The sequence below is a fragment of the Varroa jacobsoni genome, unplaced genomic scaffold (assembly GCF_002532875.2).
Source record: "Varroa jacobsoni isolate VJ856 unplaced genomic scaffold, vjacob_1.0 scaffold_1473, whole genome shotgun sequence".
In the NCBI taxonomy this organism is placed as follows: Eukaryota; Metazoa; Arthropoda; class Arachnida; order Mesostigmata; family Varroidae; genus Varroa; species Varroa jacobsoni.
Genome location: NW_019214375.1, coordinates 135407 through 157084, shown reverse-complemented (window position 1 = coordinate 157084; position 21678 = coordinate 135407). Strand labels below are relative to the sequence as shown.

Below are 21678 nucleotides of genomic sequence, written 5' to 3'. Positions count from 1 at the left end.
CAATGATGGCAGATTTTGCGAGGGGACGACAAAACAACGGTATATGAGCAAAAATAGTGGCAGATAGCAGAATTGATGCCTTTGATGAGTAGTTACCTAAAAAGATGATTCTCTAAAGTGTTATCACGTATCGAATCGTCTAAAAGTGCCATTGTACTAATAGTAAAAAATTCTAACATAACGTTATGGCATTTCTAAAGTTAGCAAACAATTCTAAAACTACTTAGACATTACTCGAGAAACTATCGTGTTATTTGTTTGTTGTCGAGAGACGTGTCGACGGATATAAAAGGCCACTCAGACCATTACGTGCTTCAAATAGATCTGTCTTGAACATATTAGCAAATTGCTTACAAAAGATCCATTATAACTATTTTAAAGATAGAACACAGATAGTGCGTTGTATCAACCAGTCCTGTAACTTTATAAAAATAATAACTTATCATTTAATGTAAAAACACATCTCTTCGTTAATTTAAATGAGTTTAAAAAAGATGAACGTCTATGTTTACGTATTGCAAAAGAACAGCATGTAGCATTATTCTCCTTGTTATTATAAAAAAGTACCAATATATACATTCTGCATGTATTCGTTACAACAGCAAGGCTATGCTTCTGACAAAGTTTTCTTTTTTCATACATTCGTATCCGACGGAAGGCTCTGAGTCTCTGAATCGACTATCCACCGGACAAAACGTTATTTTTGGATATCGTCGCGGGAAACAGAGTTTAATGAATGATGATAAAAATAGCAGCAAAAAGTATAATGCCCAAGTAATACTATTTGAAATATAATAGATAAAATTGTTTGCCAGGGCCGTAATACAGAATTAGATACGAGTTGCTTAAAGTGTGTCTGTAGCTTAAAAAAATGTACCTTCTAATCCACTGTCTATGTTCGGCCTGAACTGCCTCACAGCCCTGGGTCTTTAAAGGTTACTTTAAAACAGTTGCAAGAGATGTGCGCTCAACCTCTTATCTAGGTGATTTTCATATACATTCCCCCTGTACATTTTTGGGGTGTAAGAAAGATCGAGAATTCTATTTTAGCTTAGACGTTTTTCTTTTACTTTCCTAATTATTTCCTGACTGTTAATACTCTTTCCCCTTTGCGCTCAGATACCCGAATCTTAATTTTATGGAAGACACATAAGGGTCTATCGCTTCTTTGCAATCCGTTGCATTGTAAAAACGAGACCTTGGTCCTCTCCTATAGAACCCACTTCTTGAGGCTCCGCTCCCATAATCATAAGAAATTCTCACAGTTCCGATTAAATTCAGTGAGTTAACTTATGCCAATTCAGTAGTTAATTCGAACACGGTCTGTCTACGGTGGTTGTAGTATTTTATTCTATAGGTAGCCTTCGACGGTTCGCTTGCCGAGTGCAAGGCAAAACCAAAAAGCTCAATGGCTTTTCACCGCACCTGCTGGACGTTCTATAAGTAAAAAACCAAGCAGACGGTACAGTTCAGCTCAAACATGGTACCGTGATGGTAGCTTCAGTGGCAATGTGTTTTCCAAATAAAATTAGGGACATGCGACGAGTTGTAGGTTCGAAACCGGGCGTAAATATACGCATTCTAGGTTGAAAGACACCGGTGGGGTGAAACAGTGCTAGAGGTAAAGTTCAAAACACCAGGATACAACATTAAATACAATAGCTAAACGAAGTGACTATTGTTGAAATGCATCTTTTTACTATGCAATTTTAGCGTTGCTGTTATATTGCCGTTTTGTCCCATATCGTCTATTTTCACAGATTCGCACGTTACTTTCAGCGGATTTGGACAGCGCGTAAAAGGTAGCGGCTGTGACTATGATATTTAATAATGAATAATTCGAGGCTCTTGCCACTAAGGGGCTCATGCACGGGCCTGCACGTAACTTGCACTTAAGAGAAAAACGGTACCAGAAAATAAGTAGCACTATCGAATAATGTAATATATATATGCTCTAGGTGAACAGGCCCATAGCAGTAATGGCGGAATGCTGAGTAAATCCTTGGAGATATGATATTATATATGCATGACGGGGCAGGACATGGGTATGAACAACAGACTCAAGCTTTCAAAAGGAGGGTGTCCATAGTTGAAAATACGCAGGATCGTCGATCACGGGAATAAATTCAATATATTTCCATGCGATCCCTGCCTCGTGTATTCTTGATATCGATTCGGAGTAGAAATAGGGTAAAACAGCTTCTATTGCTGTGGAAATCATGTATCAGAATATTGGACTGTAGTGACTTCCAATCTACCCATCGGACGGAATAGAACATTTTTGCTCATGTATTTCTTAGGCCTGTGTCGATTATTCAGCTTAAATGGGATGCAAAATATGGCACGATACGCCATGATTTGTTTTGTTTTGTGATTTGCCTCTGACACATGTTACAACCGTCACAAATCTACTGCATCCTGCATGCTTGAAACCCATTTATCTCTGGAGTAATGGACCATAGGTTTGCCAGAGGTGAAGGAAGTAAACTGCAGGCTGCAAACGAAAGTTGAATAAAGAGCTAATGCTGCTATAGGAAAAGCGCATGGAAGATAAATGCAGCCAAACACTTATCGGGACGTTACGTGTTATCTGCCACATAGGTAACTTCGTCGTAATTTATAGAAATTAACAGTGTAGTACAGCATGTATCTATAGCGTATTTCGTAGCAAGCGGACGACGCCAGTTCTAGTCAAATGTTGCCAAATGGAACCTGCTACGTAGGAAATCGGCATGACGCTATGTGGGGAATTCTTCTAGCTCGTTAATGGCTATATTGGTACGCGAACAACGGGAGTGACATTGTCGATCGAAGTACTTACATTGTACCCAGTAGACCTATCCGACCATGTTAGAAGTTCGACAGCTTTTCACCTTTGCCGGAAAGTCATGTGTAGCAAACAGACAATTTTGTCTACTGAACAAAAACCTGAGATAAGATTAAATCCGTGAGCCAGAACGGGGTCGAGGCATGAGAGCACCATTAGCTAACACATAATGTGATAAAGTGATCATCACATTTTAGAGGAATCAGTTTGCGGGTATACTAAAATACAACATTAGCTGAGAGTAGAATTATTTCAACCATATTTTCTGCTAAAGAGCTTATACCGGTCATGCATGATGAAACTGCGTCTTCCACGCTTTGTTTTTCTGTTTCTGAGGGAAAGATCTGTTTCCGTCCATTTAGAGGATTAAATAGAACGAAACGATGCAACAGGTTCATCTTTAAGCGTCAAATGTCGTTTGACACAGGCTGCGAGAACATATTGGAACGTAACATAAGATACAATGGCAGATAAATGTAGATAGTAGCTTTATAGTTAGAGCTGGTATAATAATTTCCATTATATGAGAAGTACGGTTGCGTTATTTGAGTACATCACAATGCATGATGTCGCTGGTTAATGAATGAGCTATGTTGTTGAAAGTTTTATTATATTTATTTATATTTTCTACATGTATTCGCTATGCAGTTGATCCGTGAGCTCTTCTGTTTAGTCAGGTCGTTCCGTGCCATGTTGTAACTTAGATTACGTCGTTGATATATTTCTATACGGACACGTTCCAACCAGGCGTAATTGCGCTAGATATTCAGTAAGCGTAGACTTCAATAACAGTTTCAAATTCGTTCGCCGTAACACCTTAAAACGCATCTTTATACTTGAAAACGTATTTTTTCGCATCCTACTATATTAAAGTCTCATTTTGCTTTGAGACATGCCACAAAATAGTATACTTCCTAGAATGATGTGGTTCCGCGTTGAACGTATTGCTCTTTGTTTGAGCACAGACAGATCCTAGCTCAGATCGTCGAAGAGTTGAAATACCCGTCAGGCTCCAAGTAATCGCAGGCATGATCCACTTATAGACGGTACATAAAAGTACCACCGTGAGCAATTCCACGGTTGGCAACAGTTGACATTTACGACATAACGAATATAGGACCAGAGACTTTTGACGTTAAATACTGTACGCTTTGGCCCGAACGGCGCAAAGGTAGATAAAAGCGATTCATTTGCCCTATTTTTACCCGATACTCCTGTGTTGTACCTATACAGGAACGCATGCGCTTCTAGTCGAATCTCCTCGGATGTCCTTTTACTCCATCCTATATCGGCCCGGCCTACTCTGCTGTCCTGATTGTTTTAACGGACCATGATTTATTCCTTTGACATCTCCGCAAGGATTTTTGGAACATTCAAGAAGTTGAAGTGGCACGACTGGAATGAGTAGGATGTTAAAACTATGATAATGACCAAAACAACGGAGTGTTCGACGGCGAAATTTTGATAAACGTTTATCACAATAACACAGACCGATTGCTCTGGTCACCTATGAAAGAAATGCATTCAGGAATGATTCTGTTACCTTTTTCATTAGCTTTAACTGGAAGGAAATGTGAAAGATATACTAATTGCAGGATTCAGATGATGCGTCTGCGTATCGTATCATGTTTATCGTTTGTGCTATTTTAACTTTGTGACTTTTTTGACAACACAATTAAGCACAAATGGATCGTGCTTCCTTATACGCAATCGATTATCACTTGCCCTTGAATCACTTTCTAGTCAGCTAAAAAACTAGGCTGGTTGTTACAGTAAGTCTGTAGGTGGAAGCTGAGGTCAGAGATTCGAACCTTCGATGAACTTCTCCTTAATTAATTCCCTAATGTTAGTTATGAAAAGCGACAGAAGTTCAACAAAAAAACACTACGATTAGAGGGCGCTGCTTGCTTTTCGATGCCGTATATACTTAGTAGATAACTTGAATTCCAATAAAAAAAAGCATAAATTGGCAGATTAAACATTTTTTACAAATATTGCGCGTTCCACATGCATTACCCTGATTTAACTAGAACTATTTCTATACTATGTGTATTTTGCTCTACTTAACTTTAATTGCGCATGGCATAGCTTACATTTGCGCCTAACAGCTGAGGTGTCTGGGGTCACTTACTCCCACTGATATGGAGCGTACCTATTCAGCCGGCAACAAATCGCGGCTTTGCTGATATCACGTCGTCATCGTGATCGTGATCGTCGTGCGTGGTGATGAACGCACTTTTCTATTACCTTACTTCGGTTCAATGTCACCACTTTCATAAATCCCTCTAAAGCTAAACAATGTTGCGTACAAACCTGTTGAAGTCGCGCACTAAGAAAGACCCGCTCAGTCAAACTGGGTTTTGAAAACCGAAAAAGTTCAATAACGCTATGAGTTGGAAGACCATACCTAACCCGTGTCACCTGGAATGTACGAGATATAAAACATAATCCCACTGCTGCCCAGCATTTAGCTTATCGCCGCCGGCTACTGAATCGATCGATGTAAGCCTTGCTTGTTTATTCGACTACAGAGCTAAACGACATATATTTGTATTGCGTATCTTTCTTTCCCAGCCATTCGTCATTTTCGTAACTGTAGCGGAAGCAGTAACAACAGGCGTTGCCTTACGGGCTATGGAGGCCTACTGCTGCCGAGAAAAACCAATGTTCACTTGACCTTAACCGTATAGAAAAATACGATCGTGATACCATCCGATCCTACAGCTACCGGCTGTTCATTAAACTTTCCGAAACAAGCGGCTCAGACATTTTACAAAACAATGAAATGTTCTCGCAATACCACTTGATTTTCCCCATAGCATATTAAAACCTTCGATACTTTGGAAGTAGATGCAAACGAGCAACTACAGGTCGCTCGTTCCTCAGTTCGACACATACACGGGGGAGGGTCTTTGTTGGAGGCTTAAGCTCGGTCAGAATAGATGAAGCTAGGGATATCGAAAAAGCAAAACACTTGGGGGTGATACCCACGAACGAAAAGGCCAACGGCACATTATTTACGAAACCACTTATCACGCAAACATTGCTCTTGTGAGTTGTCTCCGCAGTACCATCAACGGTAGATCTGCAAGAAAAAAAACTACCCTGTGGACATTTGAAGATCTCATTGATGTGTGCGAGTTAAGGCTTTTGAAATTCTGACGTCATCGACTCCTTGGCTTCATCTGCATCCGTGGATCATCGTCTATCAGAAATTGGTAGGGAATCGTTATCAAAACTTTCTCGGCCCTGTTCGCTCCTGTATGTATGCGTGTTTTGGTACATACGTGCGGTGTGGATATTCTTATCTATAGAACAGCACAATGTACGTGCAGAACGAAGAGCTTACCTATATCAGATGCAAAGCCATTAGTCATCTCGTCACTGGTACTAGCAACAAAACTGACCTCGCGTATTTGTCTGCATGTGGCCGTATGTTCAGTACGAGCATCAGGCTATCCTTTTATCGACATTTGGGAAGCGGGTTCCGCGCACTGCTGTTGGCTAGCTTATTTCTACTGGCCGTCGGATATTTTTATGCAACAAAACAGTAGCAAAGTTATGTAGCTTGTCAAACCTTAATTAACTTCATGTTGGGTTAATTGATTTTTTTGATATATACTGAGTGGAGCGATAGACATTCGACAGTCCGAGAGCCTCTACATGTTTTCTCGCTTTTCCCTGAAACCTGGCTTAAGCCAGAGAGCACAGCCAGGTCATTTTTTTGTCTATGCAAATCTTTTCACAACAGCCTTTATTTGGGTCTAACTGGACAAAGGCGTGCCAGGCAGTTCCGTCCGTGGCTTCACGCAGTGAGCATAATACCTTGTTTCCGTTCCTAAACGATTATTTAAATGGTACATGGTACATTGTTCTTGTATGAACGGGTCACGAAAATGTTGCGACACGAAATTTTCACGCTGATCGCGTATTAGCGCCTACTTCTTCACCTAGTTCCAAAATTCTCCAAGAGCCAAACTAACGTGAGGACGTTCATATTGTCTTTTAAAAACACTTTGCAATGGCACTCAGTAAACAGTATCATATGAGTTTTCTCAACTGTAAAAAAAAAAAACAATACAGGGAAGTTTTTACGAACGCTTGTGAGACAGTAACACTATTGACCCTGAGTGTGCTAATCGATTTTGTTTTTATTTCGTCACATATCTCAAAGGTGCAATACTTTGTTACTGGAAAGCCTTCTTTTGGTTCACGGGTTTATGTATTGTAGTCGTTCGGTTTATTCACTAACCCGGTGTTTTGAATGGGTGGCAATCACTTCTTGAAAAATAGAATTCCCATATATAAGAGAACGACACATCGATCGCATCTAAGTGACGAATCGAAAAGACGATTTTCGAAAGAAAAACGTACGACATCGATTACAACCCCAAAGAGTGGCTAAAACTAGAGAATATGGTTTGGATCTCTCATTTTGCTTATAATTTTTTAATACTTTATCATCTGCATGTTGTTATATTGTCACCTTAAATTTGTATATATATAGATATGTAATTAGCCCAGCTTATTTTGAATTTTTTCTTTCCGTGTCAGTCAGGTGATTATCTTTAAATCGGTTTTGGTTTGCTATCTAATATCGCTATAATTTTTTTGTTATTTGAAATACCGCTTTATTACGACAGGTACTTACAATATAGAAGATATGACTGTTTTAATTTATAAGCGCCTTTGGCTACACGTACCCAATATCCGACATCGACATTTTCATTCCGTATGTATTACAAAACACTATACAGCAAGATCAGCCAGCCGCTTGACGTCTTACTTGGTTAGGATAACCTTAGTTTTATTAAATCGAAAAATTGTCTTCGCCTTCAGCCTTGAAACACATGCGGGTGCGAAAGGCTGGCCTCAAAGGCATCCCGAGTATCGGTTTGGCATTTAAACGGCATTCTATTAAACGGAATGAGCGTTTGTCAGGCTGTCTTAACGGAGATTTTATTGAACCATTTGTCTATAGAAGTACGAGATATAAGTGTATTTATAGAAGAACAAATACGTCAACGCTGCGTACGAGGAGTTATTGCTTGGTTTCAGAACCAGGCGAGATGCTAATAGATATGTAAGGAAAAACAGAAGTGACTATGGCATCATTGTCCTAGTTTCGTCTTTCTCAAGTTCCATTCAGCCCAGGGCGCCGAATGAGTGGGGTTAAACGTAGTCGCGACGGAGGCCTAGAATCAGATCTATGGGCCCATTGTTACAGCAACTTCTCCTATCCTGACATGGTACTGGGGTGAACCGGAAGCCACTGCTGGGAAGGCGTACATTAATAAGAGATCCGTATCAATTAATATTAAGAATTAATCATGCAACTAAACAGGCGAAAAAGGAACAGTGTAACATTGTTACTTTGGCGACCTGGAAGCGAGGAAGGAACGAAGGCCTAGGACTCGACAGCGTTAACAGTGTGCATAACGAAAACAAAGAGCTATTAGACGAGAAAGCTATTAGGGACCAATTGGGTGAGTCTGATAATAAAATGATGTCTGCGAACACGACAAAAATCAGACGCATTGATGTCGAAAAATGGGAGTAGACTGAAAAGAAGCGGAGCACACGTCGTTTGCTCGGGAAGGAGAGAAGCAGTAAGTGAGTTCAACGAGGACTAGGGCGACAGTCGAAGGCCGCATTGAAGTTGCGACGAGCCGTACCAGCAACAAGAGGTTTCAGCTAATTTTGACATGAAAGACACAACTCGAACTGAGCTAGGACATTGGAGAGCACTCGAAACGGCTTATTTCAACGACACCCCGGAACAACATGCAAATTTAGACGAATCGTAGGTCAAAACGATGGGCCTAAGTTCGCTTGTCATTGAACGAATGACTTACGTTGCTTAGAATATATTGTAATTTTATATTACGCATCAAACCGCTGTTGTTCTTATTGTTGTTGATAGTTTTGGATTCCAATTCTAAAGTTACCAATCTAGCACGAAGGACGCATCTGAATGACGAGATCTATTGATATCGATCTGTTTAATCGTAAACACAGTTTTTACATCAGTTGCGTTTATGGTTAAATATGATTATTATGGCATTGCCTCATCGTTAGAAGTTTAAATCGTAGCTATGATTTTGAGGGAGTATATATATATATTCTTTTTTGTATTTGTACAATATATATATATTGTTTAACAAAACTTTCGACTCTTACAGGATTAAGGTCCCTTGCCACTTCCCCTAAAGCTTATTTTATTGTATGAAATTCCCTGGGGGGAGGTTTTTAGTTGTATACTGTCAAGTCGCCCCACAAAGACGTTGGCCTTTGAAGGAATGCTAATAAAGGGAAAGGGACAGTAAAAGGCGATTGTCTTTATCGGAACAAACAATAACAATCAGATGAGGGGGTCATGCTTTATCACATGGAAGCTCTAACCTTTTGGGACAGCCTACTGGTGAATTAGGATAGTTTGGTAAGAACGCAACGTTTTTTTGACGTCTGTCATGCCAAAAAATTATGAATACGGAATAGTACTGATAAAAGTCCGTCTCAGATACAGCGAACGTTCGAAGATATGCGTCTTTTTACGTTAGGGTCGAACAAATTCGACTGAGGTGTAATTTTGTTCTATAATGCTAACTTGGTTGAAGTTTGTTAGCACTTTCTTTTCCATTGGAAATTGGAGATTTCACTTTATTCCAATATGTCCAGTTTCATAATGTGTTCGATTCTGTTGCTTGACCGCATAATAAGCCTAGCCTTGAAAATACCGAAGAAGCGATATTTTTTGGCCCCATGAGTACACTAGTAAATTATAACGTGTGTCTTACCAGATCCAGTTCCGCAAAAGTTCCGATAAAATGACGGATTTTTTTTTTTCTAGGATAATGTACAATGAGCTAAAATTTGTTAAAAAAATACCTTTTGACAGTTGTCGGTCAGCGGTTCAGCCGGTAACAGGCCGCTAACGACGAAATGCGAAAACGAATTACGAGTTGGGTAGAGGACAAAATCTGTGATCCTAAAAGCTTTCTGCTACTCGAACGATGACCAAAATAACAGCATTGACATTTAAATCTCTCAATCTAAGTAGTCACAGACCCAAGCTGAACGCATCATGCCTCTTTCTGGAAGCTGTCACGAGATTACGAGCTGGAGACGAGAACTTTACAGTTCGAATCCTAGCCATGTTACCTTGGACGACGCGACATCGAACGAATTTAGCATTCACCGTCTGGATCTGTCCGGGCTATTGTCGTTGGCTATAGTTTAGCTGAAGTTCATCCGTACGATCGATTCTGTTTCGTTAATTACTTTTATGAATTAGGCAGGCTGCGGGTGATTTCAACGGAGATACTGAATGAGATAATCCGATTTGTACATACGTTATCATAATTAACCTGATACACTAGGCGCAATCTCAATCGCATGAAGCTAGCCCTAATCTTGTTTTACGTTTCAAAACACCGATGTCTCAAACACCGGTGAGGTAAGTCTTCTTTCTAAGGAAGCCTACATACGTACATAACAATAATTTATACCAGACTCCTCATTATTAATAGAGCTTGTGTTCGTTGATAATAGATCTTGCAAACTATTGATTCATATTAAAATAGCGTTTGCTTACTGGCCTACACTACCCTTACTAATGAACCTATCATTGTTATTTAGTTTTCAGAGTTACTCTAAACGTTCGAACTCCGTTCACGTAGCGTCGTACAACACTCATCAGGTTCTGCGTGCGCGAAAAGTCAATAAGAGGATTTCCCAAGCAACAATGTTGGACCTCAGTCGTGCTCTGTTTGCTTTCGGCGTTGCGATGACTCTGCTGGCGGTCACCTATACTCTAGCCTCTCCAATAGGTTAGGATCACTTCTTGATTGTATAATGATATTAATAGTATCTTAGACGAGCCAATAGTTCACGAAAAGACCCTGTTGATTGGATTCGGGTAGAAATTACGTTTTGTCTAATTTGTTTTTTTTATTAGGACTGAGATGTCTATAAAGTACGGAAGCAATCTTCGGATTAACAATGGCTTAAAATCAACTAACTCACAAGCAACGAAATTCCTGAAACTACCATATGTTCGACGATAAATTTACATTTCTGTATTGTATAGGGATTAATTTTGCGTTACAGATATTTTTTATCGGCAGAGTACCTTACAGAGTGATCGAAAATTACCGACTGTTATGTTGCAGAGTTTGAGGTTGCGGGGGGCCAAGGTTCGTTTGGTGATGGCCAGGGCATCCAGAAGAGATATTCCGAGTTTCTCGGTGGACCTGGAAAAAGGTCCATAGACACAGCAGACGAGATGCTTCAGAAGAGGTAGAAACAAAATTCAGTCAGTCAACCTTCTAAGAAAGCTTAGTCACTTTCAATCCAAAATGTTTTATTTGATCAGCGTATTTTTATACCCATAAAAGCATCCGAATGGTGAAGTTGTGAGAGAAGATCATTCATTTAAGACGTGTACCAACTAATTTCCTACAGTAGTAACTTCATACACCTGCAATGATATTACCGTGCTATGCTGGCCATTCGCAAGAGGCCATCGGCCAGATGAAAATGAAATCATCATATATATAATATGATCCTTTTGCGAAAAGGACGTAAAAGCAGACGTCAAGATTAGCCGTAACAACCAATAAGTTCAGTTGTTCCTATATGTCGCGTGGGCAATCGGCTTAATGTAATATAAAATGATCTTAGCAGTTGCTGGAAGAGCTATGTTAACAGGTTAGTAGAAAACACGTCTTAAAAGTTGCGTGCGAGATGACTCCGAGTAACTTTCGTATCGTTTTTCTTTCAAATATCTTGGTACTTCCTTTGCACGCTAAAGAAGATCCTCGATAACTTGACGTCTCCACAATGTTTGCAGGATGCTATGAAAGTGGCTCCGCCTAGCGAGAGCAACAAGTAACGGCCGTTACCCGCTATGACAATTCAGTCCCGTTCACTGTTCGCTCCATGAGAAGAGCAAATGAATTCTCGATGGTGGCTACACTTTAGCCATTTTACCGGATATGTCTATTAAGAGTAGTAAAACATTCTTTACTAATAATTTGCATGTTTTTTTTTTTTAGCATAGAGGCTATCATCAAATAGGCACAACTTCAAGAACGACTTCTTTGAGCACCAAACGAATCACCTGAACGATTTTGTGCGTGGGGAGAGTAAGTTGGATAGCGCAAAGCGCTTCGATTTGGTCGAAGCGTATCTGTTTGGTGCATTTGTATTTTGCCCACTGATATTTAAAACGTACAAGGTCGAGCATGAGTTGCCCACCACTTATCGTAACTATTAAAATTAGTTGTAATTGACTGTTACCTAATAGGGATTCTCCCTATACTGCTCAACGTCAACGACGTGACTGCAGGTGTCGATCCCCTGAGAGTAGTTATCATATCTGATATAGCATGGTAAATACCTACACGGTTTTCATATGCCAAACCTACCCATCAATATCCGTATATGACGAACTCAATTGACAGACCTTACAGTTCGATCATCAAATATTTATTAGCTCGGATATGAAGGAAAAAGCATGCTCGATCCCTCCTGTGCTTTATTGTGATTCTGTACCTTTGCAAACGGGTAGACGTATACGAGAAGGCAAACATTGATAAACCGAGTCACATCTCTAGAGTATAATTATATATATATATATATATATATATAGTCAAAATTGTGCTTTCGTCCAGATGTTAAGTACGTAGAGGTTTCCGCTATTTGAAATTATATATATATATATATATATATATATTCTAAATTCGGCTAAAAACTCTTACGCGATTCTTTGCACTCTCTCAAAGATAACAATATGTTCGAATACTGGGACGCAAAAAGACGGGCTGCCGGTAAGATTATGTAATTAAATAAAATACAAACATTTTATAGAAGGTATTACTAATCTTATGTTTTATGTTAACTAAATTAAAGTTAAGTAAATGTTACATATGGTAAACCGGTATATATATATCGCTAAACAATGGTTTTTTCTACGCTTCTAGGTACTCGGAATTCCTGGGGGGTCCTGGAAAGCGCTACTCCGAGTTCCTTGGTGGACCGGGAAAACGGAATCGTCAGGAAAATCTACGCAACATGGCCAAAGCACGCGAGGCTCTTCGAATGATTCTATCAGGCCGTGCCCTGGACCTCGATGACAGGAGATAAGAACCTGGCCCTCAAATAAATCATTACTTCACACGTAATCGGGTGTCATGCGCGGGTTGAACGTTGTCAGAGAAGTGAACATCAACAATCTCGTTCGGTGAGACGGCGGAAGAATTAATAACCGTAGTAACCGCCAAACCGACGCTGAATTAAGAGACGCAATGGTCAATAGGACGTTCTCGGTGACCTACAATATAGCAGCGTGTCGGTGGTTGCTAGGTAGATCCTACAATTTATGTGAGTGATGCGTCGCTAGAACGATGAAACAACGAAGAAGTAGAGAGCTTTGGTTAAATCTGACATTGTCTAATGTTTTAAGTCTGTACTGAGACGCGAAACGAATCTATTTAGCGTAACGTGGTAGAAGTAGCAGCATGGCGTTTTTCAATACGATATAACTGGAACATTATCAAAAAAGTTCTGCTTTGCTATCCGTAAACAAGCTTACATTCTATGTCTATTAAATATGTATTATTAAACATGTTCACACTGTAAGAGAACGGGACGAAAGCCAAGCGAGACAGAAGACGTGAGTGGATACGATGGGGCTCACCAGCAAAAAAATTACTATAAAAAATTATCTATCGTTTAATGGGAACAGAAGACGAAAGTCCGTTATAAGCTGGCCGAGTGTCGTTGAGAGGTTGGTGAGTGGAAAGAGGGGGTGTATGTCCTAGGTATGATGGTAAAAGGCATGTCCACTAGTGTCGAGAAGGCCAAGCCTTTCCTCACTTGAACAAGCGGTCTAAGAATGAAACGGGTTCTTTGCCATGACGTAATACCGTTTTCTTTTCTCATAATCGTAATAACAAATCGCTGATATTAATAACAAGGAGAACGTCTATCATTACCATTAATATTATAATAAATAATCTTAACACTACTCTCAATACTGTGTGCATAATGTTATTATAATAATAATAATAGTAATAATTATTATTAGTAGATCTATGGAAAGCAAACGGAAAACAGGATCGTGGCCAATATTGATAGTGGTATTTTCGAACTATATACACCGCGACAAAAAGCGGCCTATTGCTTAAGACGATTATATCGTGTCAGCGGTTGGCTTCGTAAACGGTCTTCTAAATAGACTTAAGATAATACTAATGCATTATGAATAACAGTAGCAAAAAACAAAAACAAAAACACTATCAGTAACAACGATTACAATGCAATATTCTGCGTTTTTTATTTTCGGCGTAAATTCTAAAACGTTCAAGTGTTCTTCATCTTGGAGACTGTGGAAGTTGTTGAGGGGCAATAGAGCGAGAAGGGTCAGCCAGGTTTCAGGATAAAGCGATCAACCGAGGAAGGAAAGAAGCGCGCATACAATCGACTATAATAAATACGAATCTTATTATATGAAGACAACATGTGAGTTTTACTGTCCATTCGTGTGACGTTGGTAGTGTTGTCTATCGACCACTAAATCATCGTTAATTCCGAAATTTTCAGTAATCAAGTAAAGCCAAAAGTCTTTATAAAGACATTTTGATAACGAATGGTGAGACGACAAGACCTAACGAAGAGCGAAACAATAGACATTATAGCGTTCGAAGAAGAATATGAAGAGTAATGACTTACAATGTAATTATAAAACGAAGCGGAATAGCAGATGGAACGGGAGTAACACACACAGCATGATCAAATGTAAGCGTCAAGCTGAAAAAATCAAAATTTATACTTGATAAAATATACTATACAGCTACGCGAGCAACTATAGAACTTATAACAATTCATTCGTCTCGTTAGGCAGACGCAAGTAAAATGGCAATAGCAGTGAGAGGAAGAATAGCAACGACAGCAAAAATATGGCAATAAACGTATCGAAATAGAACGATAACGATGCTAATGGAAGCAGCTAATGGTGAAGCTATCCACCCACAAGCGTATCATGATTCTGGTTTAATGATCGTACCGATAATGCTTAGCATCTATGATGATGATGATGATGACAACGTAAAATCGAGAGGGAAAATGGCCAACGCCGACAGCCAATAATCACCATCATAACAGTGATAAGTCCGTACGAATCATACGACGAAGTCGCTATCAAGAACAGTAAGATAATTATCATCATCATCTTTAATTGTAATGATGACAGAAGCAAACCAGACATCAACTGTATAATAAAACATCGTCAGCAAAAACCGTGTCATCGTTTATCGTCATTGGTAGAACTGTGGTAACAGGTAGCACTGAAGAGACGTTGCTGTCATCGAGCCCGTTGATACAATTACTCGAGTACAGTCATCTTCCGACAATTCGATAGGCTCAATGTTCTTGCCGAAGAAATGGGGCCATAGAACTGGAACCGAGGAACCGTCTTCAACGGCCAGATCTAGAACCTGTCGCCTCCTCTTGTCACGCATTACGTTGCGCGATCCACGCAACTACCTGCAGATCGAAAGCAGATGTCTCCCGCTATCTATCTCGCTTATGGGTTTCGGACACATGTCCGCTGTCTTCTAATCTACGTACAGAGAAATAACGTTAACGAAGGCGTGAGCAAAAGGTCATTCAGTTAGCTCAATGTTCCAGAAATACTTCGATTTGCGTCTTGCCTCTACGCAGCCCCTTTTCTTCTCTGTCGACCTCCCACCAACGGTAATACTAGTAGCAGTAGTCTCGCTATGGGATGCCAACTGTCAGAGGCTATCCCACCAAACCAAATAGCAAATGAAGCCGGGGCTGCTGAAGTCTCGTCCCAACAATAAGTTCCCGTCCGGTGTTCTTTGGCGTAAAAGAGGTAGGAAACATCTTTTAACTATTGTTGGCATTGTTATTACTATGCCTGCATTCATAGCCTTTCTATACACTACGAAATGGTGTGGGGCTAAGGGAATCCGGCAACAGTTCGGCCGATCACACCACCCACCGCCACACTATAATCTTAATAGCGTCTTTTCTTTATCGCCTTATTTTTTCTTTCTCTCTGTACCCTGTAAAAAGGTATAGCGTTAGTAAAGTCACGAAGTATGTACAGTCGTTATTAATGGTACAGTGATGGATGATTACCGAAAAAAAAAACGTAGAGTGAGACGGTCAGGTGGCTTGGCTCGCTTTATGGTCAAGGTGTCTGAAGGTCAGCAATCCTAAAGGCAGTAATAAAATGGCTACCTATTAAAACGAAGAACGGCTGACAATTAATCGTTAAACGCAGATTGTTGCGTCGTGTTGGTTTATGGCTGAATAAGCTTCTAGACGAATGTGTGGAAACGAAAAATAGTGGAACCTTCTAAAAGTAAGACTACAAAAATACAATCAATAATGGGGACCTCGAAAGATCGAATCTTGCTCATTCGCGTGGTCACTGAAAGCAGACTTTTGGACCGTAATTTTGCCGCGGTGTTAACTAGATCGGTATCCTATGTGGGGCCGCTTTTAAACACAGTGGGATGGAAATACTCAGTTTGCCTTAGTATAATACTAATAATAGATCTAATCTTGATGAATAATGTTTTCTATGCATATAATTTGTATACACTATACATTTGGAGTCAGTTATTTTTTAATTTAAAATGTGCACGTTCAATTAAAATAATGTCGTTTAAGACATAATATCCTACATGCTATTTCAGTGAAGATTTGTGCAACCTTTCCGAAAACCATTCAAGACCCTTTATTTATCAATGCAATCTGAATTTAATTGCAATTACAATGTTTAATTACTTTTTGAATAATCTTTACTTCTCGAGTTTTACGTCCTGCATAGCTTTTAGCCACAGCTGGCCTGGCAGTCTCGTGCATATGGCCAGATTCGAACCTAAACCACAATGGGTCGTTAAGATTAGGTGACAGATACGTTACCCACTAAGCTACTTTTACAATCATTGCGTACGGTTCATCTTATATTAAAACATCGATTATCAGCGAATTACACTTTAAAACTGATAAAGATAGCGGGTGAAATAGGTGCACTTGCCTCCTTTTTATGATGAAATCAGTCGTTTTTTTCAGAGTAACACAGACGATTGCCATAGTTCTTTGTTTTCTACAAACAACCACTTAATGTCAAAAAGCAGCGTGTTATTAGAGACGGGTACTCACCGTTGAGCTTCACTTTGACGGGCCCGCTCTGTACGACAAACGTGCTTTGATTTTGAAAAACAAGAAAATACGCGGGAAATTTACATGGAACGGTTCTGCTGATAAAACATTTTCGAAAATGTTTATACTCGCACGCATACGTTTTCAAAGCTCATTATCTTCTAGAGTTTATGCAGATTATTCAGTTTATTGACTTCACAGCTAGAGATTTCGGTAGAAACGACGGAAACGGACCCGAGTAAGCAAGCACGCTCTGTCACTCCAATGTCATGTAAAAGGTAACATTTGATCCAAATCTCTTATATATTTCGTTTTATATTGATGTATTATTATATCGTTAGTATTTCAAACTAAATTGAATTTTTAGTCAGCGCTAAAAAAGTGAGCTATATATACATAGCTGACTTTTCATGAGGAGATACTCCAGTATTTGAAAATGAGTCATGAGCTCTGTGCTATACAGATTAGAGGAAGATAGAAATGAACACTTACCGAATTTCTGCCTTTGCTTGTCATAGACACAATTCCATTAAATTCACCCCAGAGAAGACAGCCGAATGTTTTCGCTGTAAAATTATCTAGAATATTGCCGTTGTGAGGCTTTACTTCTCGAAGATAGTGAGGAATCAGCGCCTGTCCTCCAGCGAAGTTCGAGGTGTTTTCTTCTTCCATGAAAATTAATTGTTTATGCCTGGATGGGACATTTCCCTCTTTAGCTCATGAGTCATAAGGAATCACCTGTTGGGGGAGTTGGGGTGTGCGTCGCACAAGACTCTACCTTTTCCTCACGAATATCTGAATGTTTTTATTTTATTGTTGTAAAATGCGGCCATGGCATATTTACAGAGTTTGATATAGGTAATGAAATTAGTGTTTTAGTTTTATGTGATAAAAGAACGGCTGCTTTAATTTACAGCCAATTTTTCGATGGCCACAAAATGGTAACTGAATATATATATATATATATATATATATATATATATATATATATATTGTTATGGTATTATGTTCAGTGAATCTTTTGTGGGATATGTAGAATAGCATTTTCCGTGGAACCAAATATCGAACTGAAATCAAACCCATGAACGACACTGGGTCTGAAGTGTACTTTGGTTTTCTCTGTTGATGATACGTTAACATAGTCAGCGTTGGAACCACTCGAATTTTTTTCCTAAGGTCAGGTGTCATCGTTGACAACTTTAAGAAAAGGAAAGTTGTTCTTAGCAGCGTACGTTCACAAGGAAAAAGCAGCACCACAATCAAGTAAGTTAAATTTCGTTGGTCGAATTACAGAGTGGATTTTTCTCAGAAGCTAGAAGGAGAACGAAAAGCGCGTTCATGTTTTAGAGTTTTGTCTGCTGCGTTGACTCATGCCGGGTTTGTTCAAATTACGGGGCCCTAGAGTTCACCCACATAAAACACATAACGCCCAGTTTCAAATGAATACTGGATACGGTCCGGTTCTCAAGCTTCGTCCGTGATAGCAGTCGGAAAATTATTTGAAAGATGTAAAAATGTATCGACTTTAGATGTGCGAGTACTATCGTTTTTACATTGGGCCTTAACATTACATATGTTACATATAAATAAGATACACTACAATGAATATTAAAGGGAAATAATGTTCACGTAACCCATACGACGCTTGTTTATTTCATTCATATCACAGATAGTTAGATGTGACAATATGATTAAACACAAATGGTGTGTTTTTTAAGGCTTTTAGGGTTAAGTTAGGAGAAAAGGTTGTAGTCGACATATTTCAAGTTACTTAGCAAAACTACCAAGTGATTCAGTTAGTTTTTAAACAGAATTCGGCAGGACAAAGTGGTAAATGACCAGGATACAAATGAATCGCCGTCCAACGTTGCGTGTCAGTTTGATTCGCGTGTCCAAACGATATCCAGGGATGATATTCGGATGAAAATATTACGTAGACTTTCCGTTGAGTCGTCGGCAAACTCATTGTAAATTTTTTTCCATCATCAAAATATAATTAAGTTCGATCATTTCGTCTAATAGAAAATGCATGTTTTTCTTTAGTTTTTACAAGGATATTTGTTAATCCCAAAAAGTGTATATTCATTGGACCGTGTCACATCACCTTAAGTAGTTCAATAAGACCCTGTTTATTATAGGTCCGATGCCTTACAAACCTTACGTGAAAGAACAACCGTTCTGCGCTGAGGCTACGCTGATGCTTGCAGTCTACATCGAGAGTTTGAAAGGTCAGTAAATCGAGATCAACGCATATTGAGTCGATATTTTCAGCCGGTTCCGCTGACTCAGTCGACTGCTTTAGAGCGGTAAGGCTAACTTCGATTCTATGGTAAAGTTCACAGGACTTGCCTTGCCTTGTTGGGAATTCTGTGTGGACAAACCAGGACAAACGATACATTGCTAAGAACTTATGGATTTCGCCCATGTATATATGTGAATCACCTACATGATGTGATAGGACACGAAAGGTTTGACCTTTTTAAAAACAATTAGAGCATATACATTTCTCACCTTGAAACATTTAACTGCCGTAATAGCAGTTCTTCTGCAAGGCGAAGGGTAACACAATGACGCAATATTGAAATACCCGATGAATCGGGACTCTACGGCCTAGGTAGGGCTTGACTGTTCGGGTAGGCGTACATTAACGGAAATCGTTTATTTGTTTTAATTTGTAGGTTCCATTATTTCGAGACTGTGGACGCACGCGCCAGCAAATTCGGGCTACCTCAGGCGAATGGAAGTAGTCGAATGCCTTGAGGATTTAACTTCTAAACAGAAATAACTGCTTGATCTCTTTTTCTATTCTAGATAGAAACTATTACTCATCATACTGAGTCTTATTTTAGAAACGTTTCAAATAGTTTTGAGTAGCTTTGTATCACAGATATATATATATATATATATATATATATATATATATATATAGATAGTAGACAGGTCGAATTAAATATCCAAAATGTTGTTTGTCTCTGCTCCTAAAGTACTTAATTTAAGCAGCACAGCATTTACATCATTTTTATGTTACAGGCCAAATTCATTTTCTAGATGAAAGCTTTCTCCGTCATTTAAGGCTACCGCAACATGTTTATACACGCCTAAATGTATATTTCCTATTGGCGCTTGAGCTACACCACCGATGAGCCTGCTACAAGGGCAATTCTTTCGAAATCTCTACCTAAATCGAAGTTGAGTAAATAGGCGAAGATCGTACAAACGGAAGAGCGTTTCTCACCGAAACTAAGTAAGGTCATATCCGAGTGTGTAGCTTGAGGACGACGGAATGGCTTTAACTACAGCACCGTTAAAGCTTACAACTTTATTTACATCTAGCTTCGTTACTGGTATCCTACCTTTGAGTCTTTCCACAAGAAAACTGCTCGTTTGTCCGTCACCCTATTAGCTTTTGGAGATATCCATTCATAACCATTGTCAGGATACGCATGTCACAAAGAGTAACTGCCATCGTATGTACGTTCTCAATAAAGGCTGAACTACCAAGTGGGGTAAAGAAAAAGGGAGCAAGTCTAGACTGATCATTATGCAAGATATGAGCGTACAGATCGATCAGAGTCTGGATAAAGTTGGCCCACAGTTAAATAAACAATTATTTAGGTCGTATTTTACGTAAAACGTTAGTTATTTTCATTATAAATTGATTTGTTTTTCAATAGACGAATAATAGCTAGGATACCGTTTCGGACCGATGTTACAGAGCAATCGATACAGGGAAAACACAGAAGATGCCATTAAACAGTAATAAGGCTATTTATCGATAAGATCACTACTTAAAAATACGTCTTTTACGTGTATGTTTTTTTACTGAGAAAAGCTATTGCGTAACCTCTGGGACGTCTTTATTCATATAGTTTTATCCATTTAAAGTTAAACATATATTGACAATAATTTAGGCGTTTTGATGCGAATCCATTAGAGAATGAGTATCATGAAGTGAATGCCATCTTGCTTGATAACTTTGCGTTGTAATTGTCGCAGTCTGATCAATTATTGTCAGAATTCGTGAGTTGAGCACCGTAGACGATATCTCTATTGGGACGTTCTACATCAGGTAAAAATGGGCCAGCAAGACTTCGGGTTTACTGATCGTTAGGATCAGGTGAAGAGACATCGCCGACCTAAAGTAATCGCTCAATTTTGCGGGATCCTTGCCCGCCAGGACAGATTAATAAATGCTGTTTTTTTAACAGCAAATTGCTACAAGCATACTGCAATCTGCAAATAGAAATTTCGTGTGAAGATAGCTACTGTGTTGCTAATTTTTCACCGGTATATGTCGTATATCTAAAGCCAATAAAACCTTAAAGCTTATTATATTAAGTTTGTTCCTCAATACTCTTAAATAGCGCGCTGCTTTTGATTTTTCCCTGAAGGAAAAATGTAGATCTCGATACAAAAATCAGCCGCGAAAATAACCGCTGACTTGTGCGAGATTCAAAGCGTGTGCCTTAATAAACAAATAAAAAATTTACAGCCGATATTCATGTTCTGAGTGTGACATTTGGTGGAGGAGATGCCATAACAATGTACTTCTTTCGAAAAACCCATTGCTAAAGAAGTTTGCTATTCGCTAACTACGGCACCAGTTATTACTAGCCAATCAACGCAAGATCTAATCTTAGGGACACGTGATG

At 39.2% G+C, this 21678-nt stretch overlaps 1 protein-coding gene across 2 annotated transcripts in view; it reads left to right on the top strand.

The window, feature by feature from the left end:
• The window catches only part of LOC111270453 (uncharacterized), a 31780-nt gene extending 16654 nt beyond the window's left edge, over positions 1-15126 (top strand). Inside the window, exons 2-5 of one of the 2 annotated variants that reach the window (XR_015314948.1) lie at positions 10466-10656; positions 10999-11125; positions 12811-13070; positions 14197-15126. Coding sequence is in view for 1 of the 2 variants with exons in the window: in XM_022850690.2 (XP_022706425.1) it covers positions 10572-10656; positions 10999-11125; positions 12811-12973 (375 nt within the window). In the remaining variant the exon portion in view is untranslated. Of the gene's footprint in view, positions 1-10465; positions 10657-10998; positions 11126-12810 lie in introns of both variants that reach the window. The other variant, XM_022850690.2, reaches the window with a different exon arrangement.
• The last annotated feature ends 6552 nt before the right edge of the window (positions 15127-21678 follow it).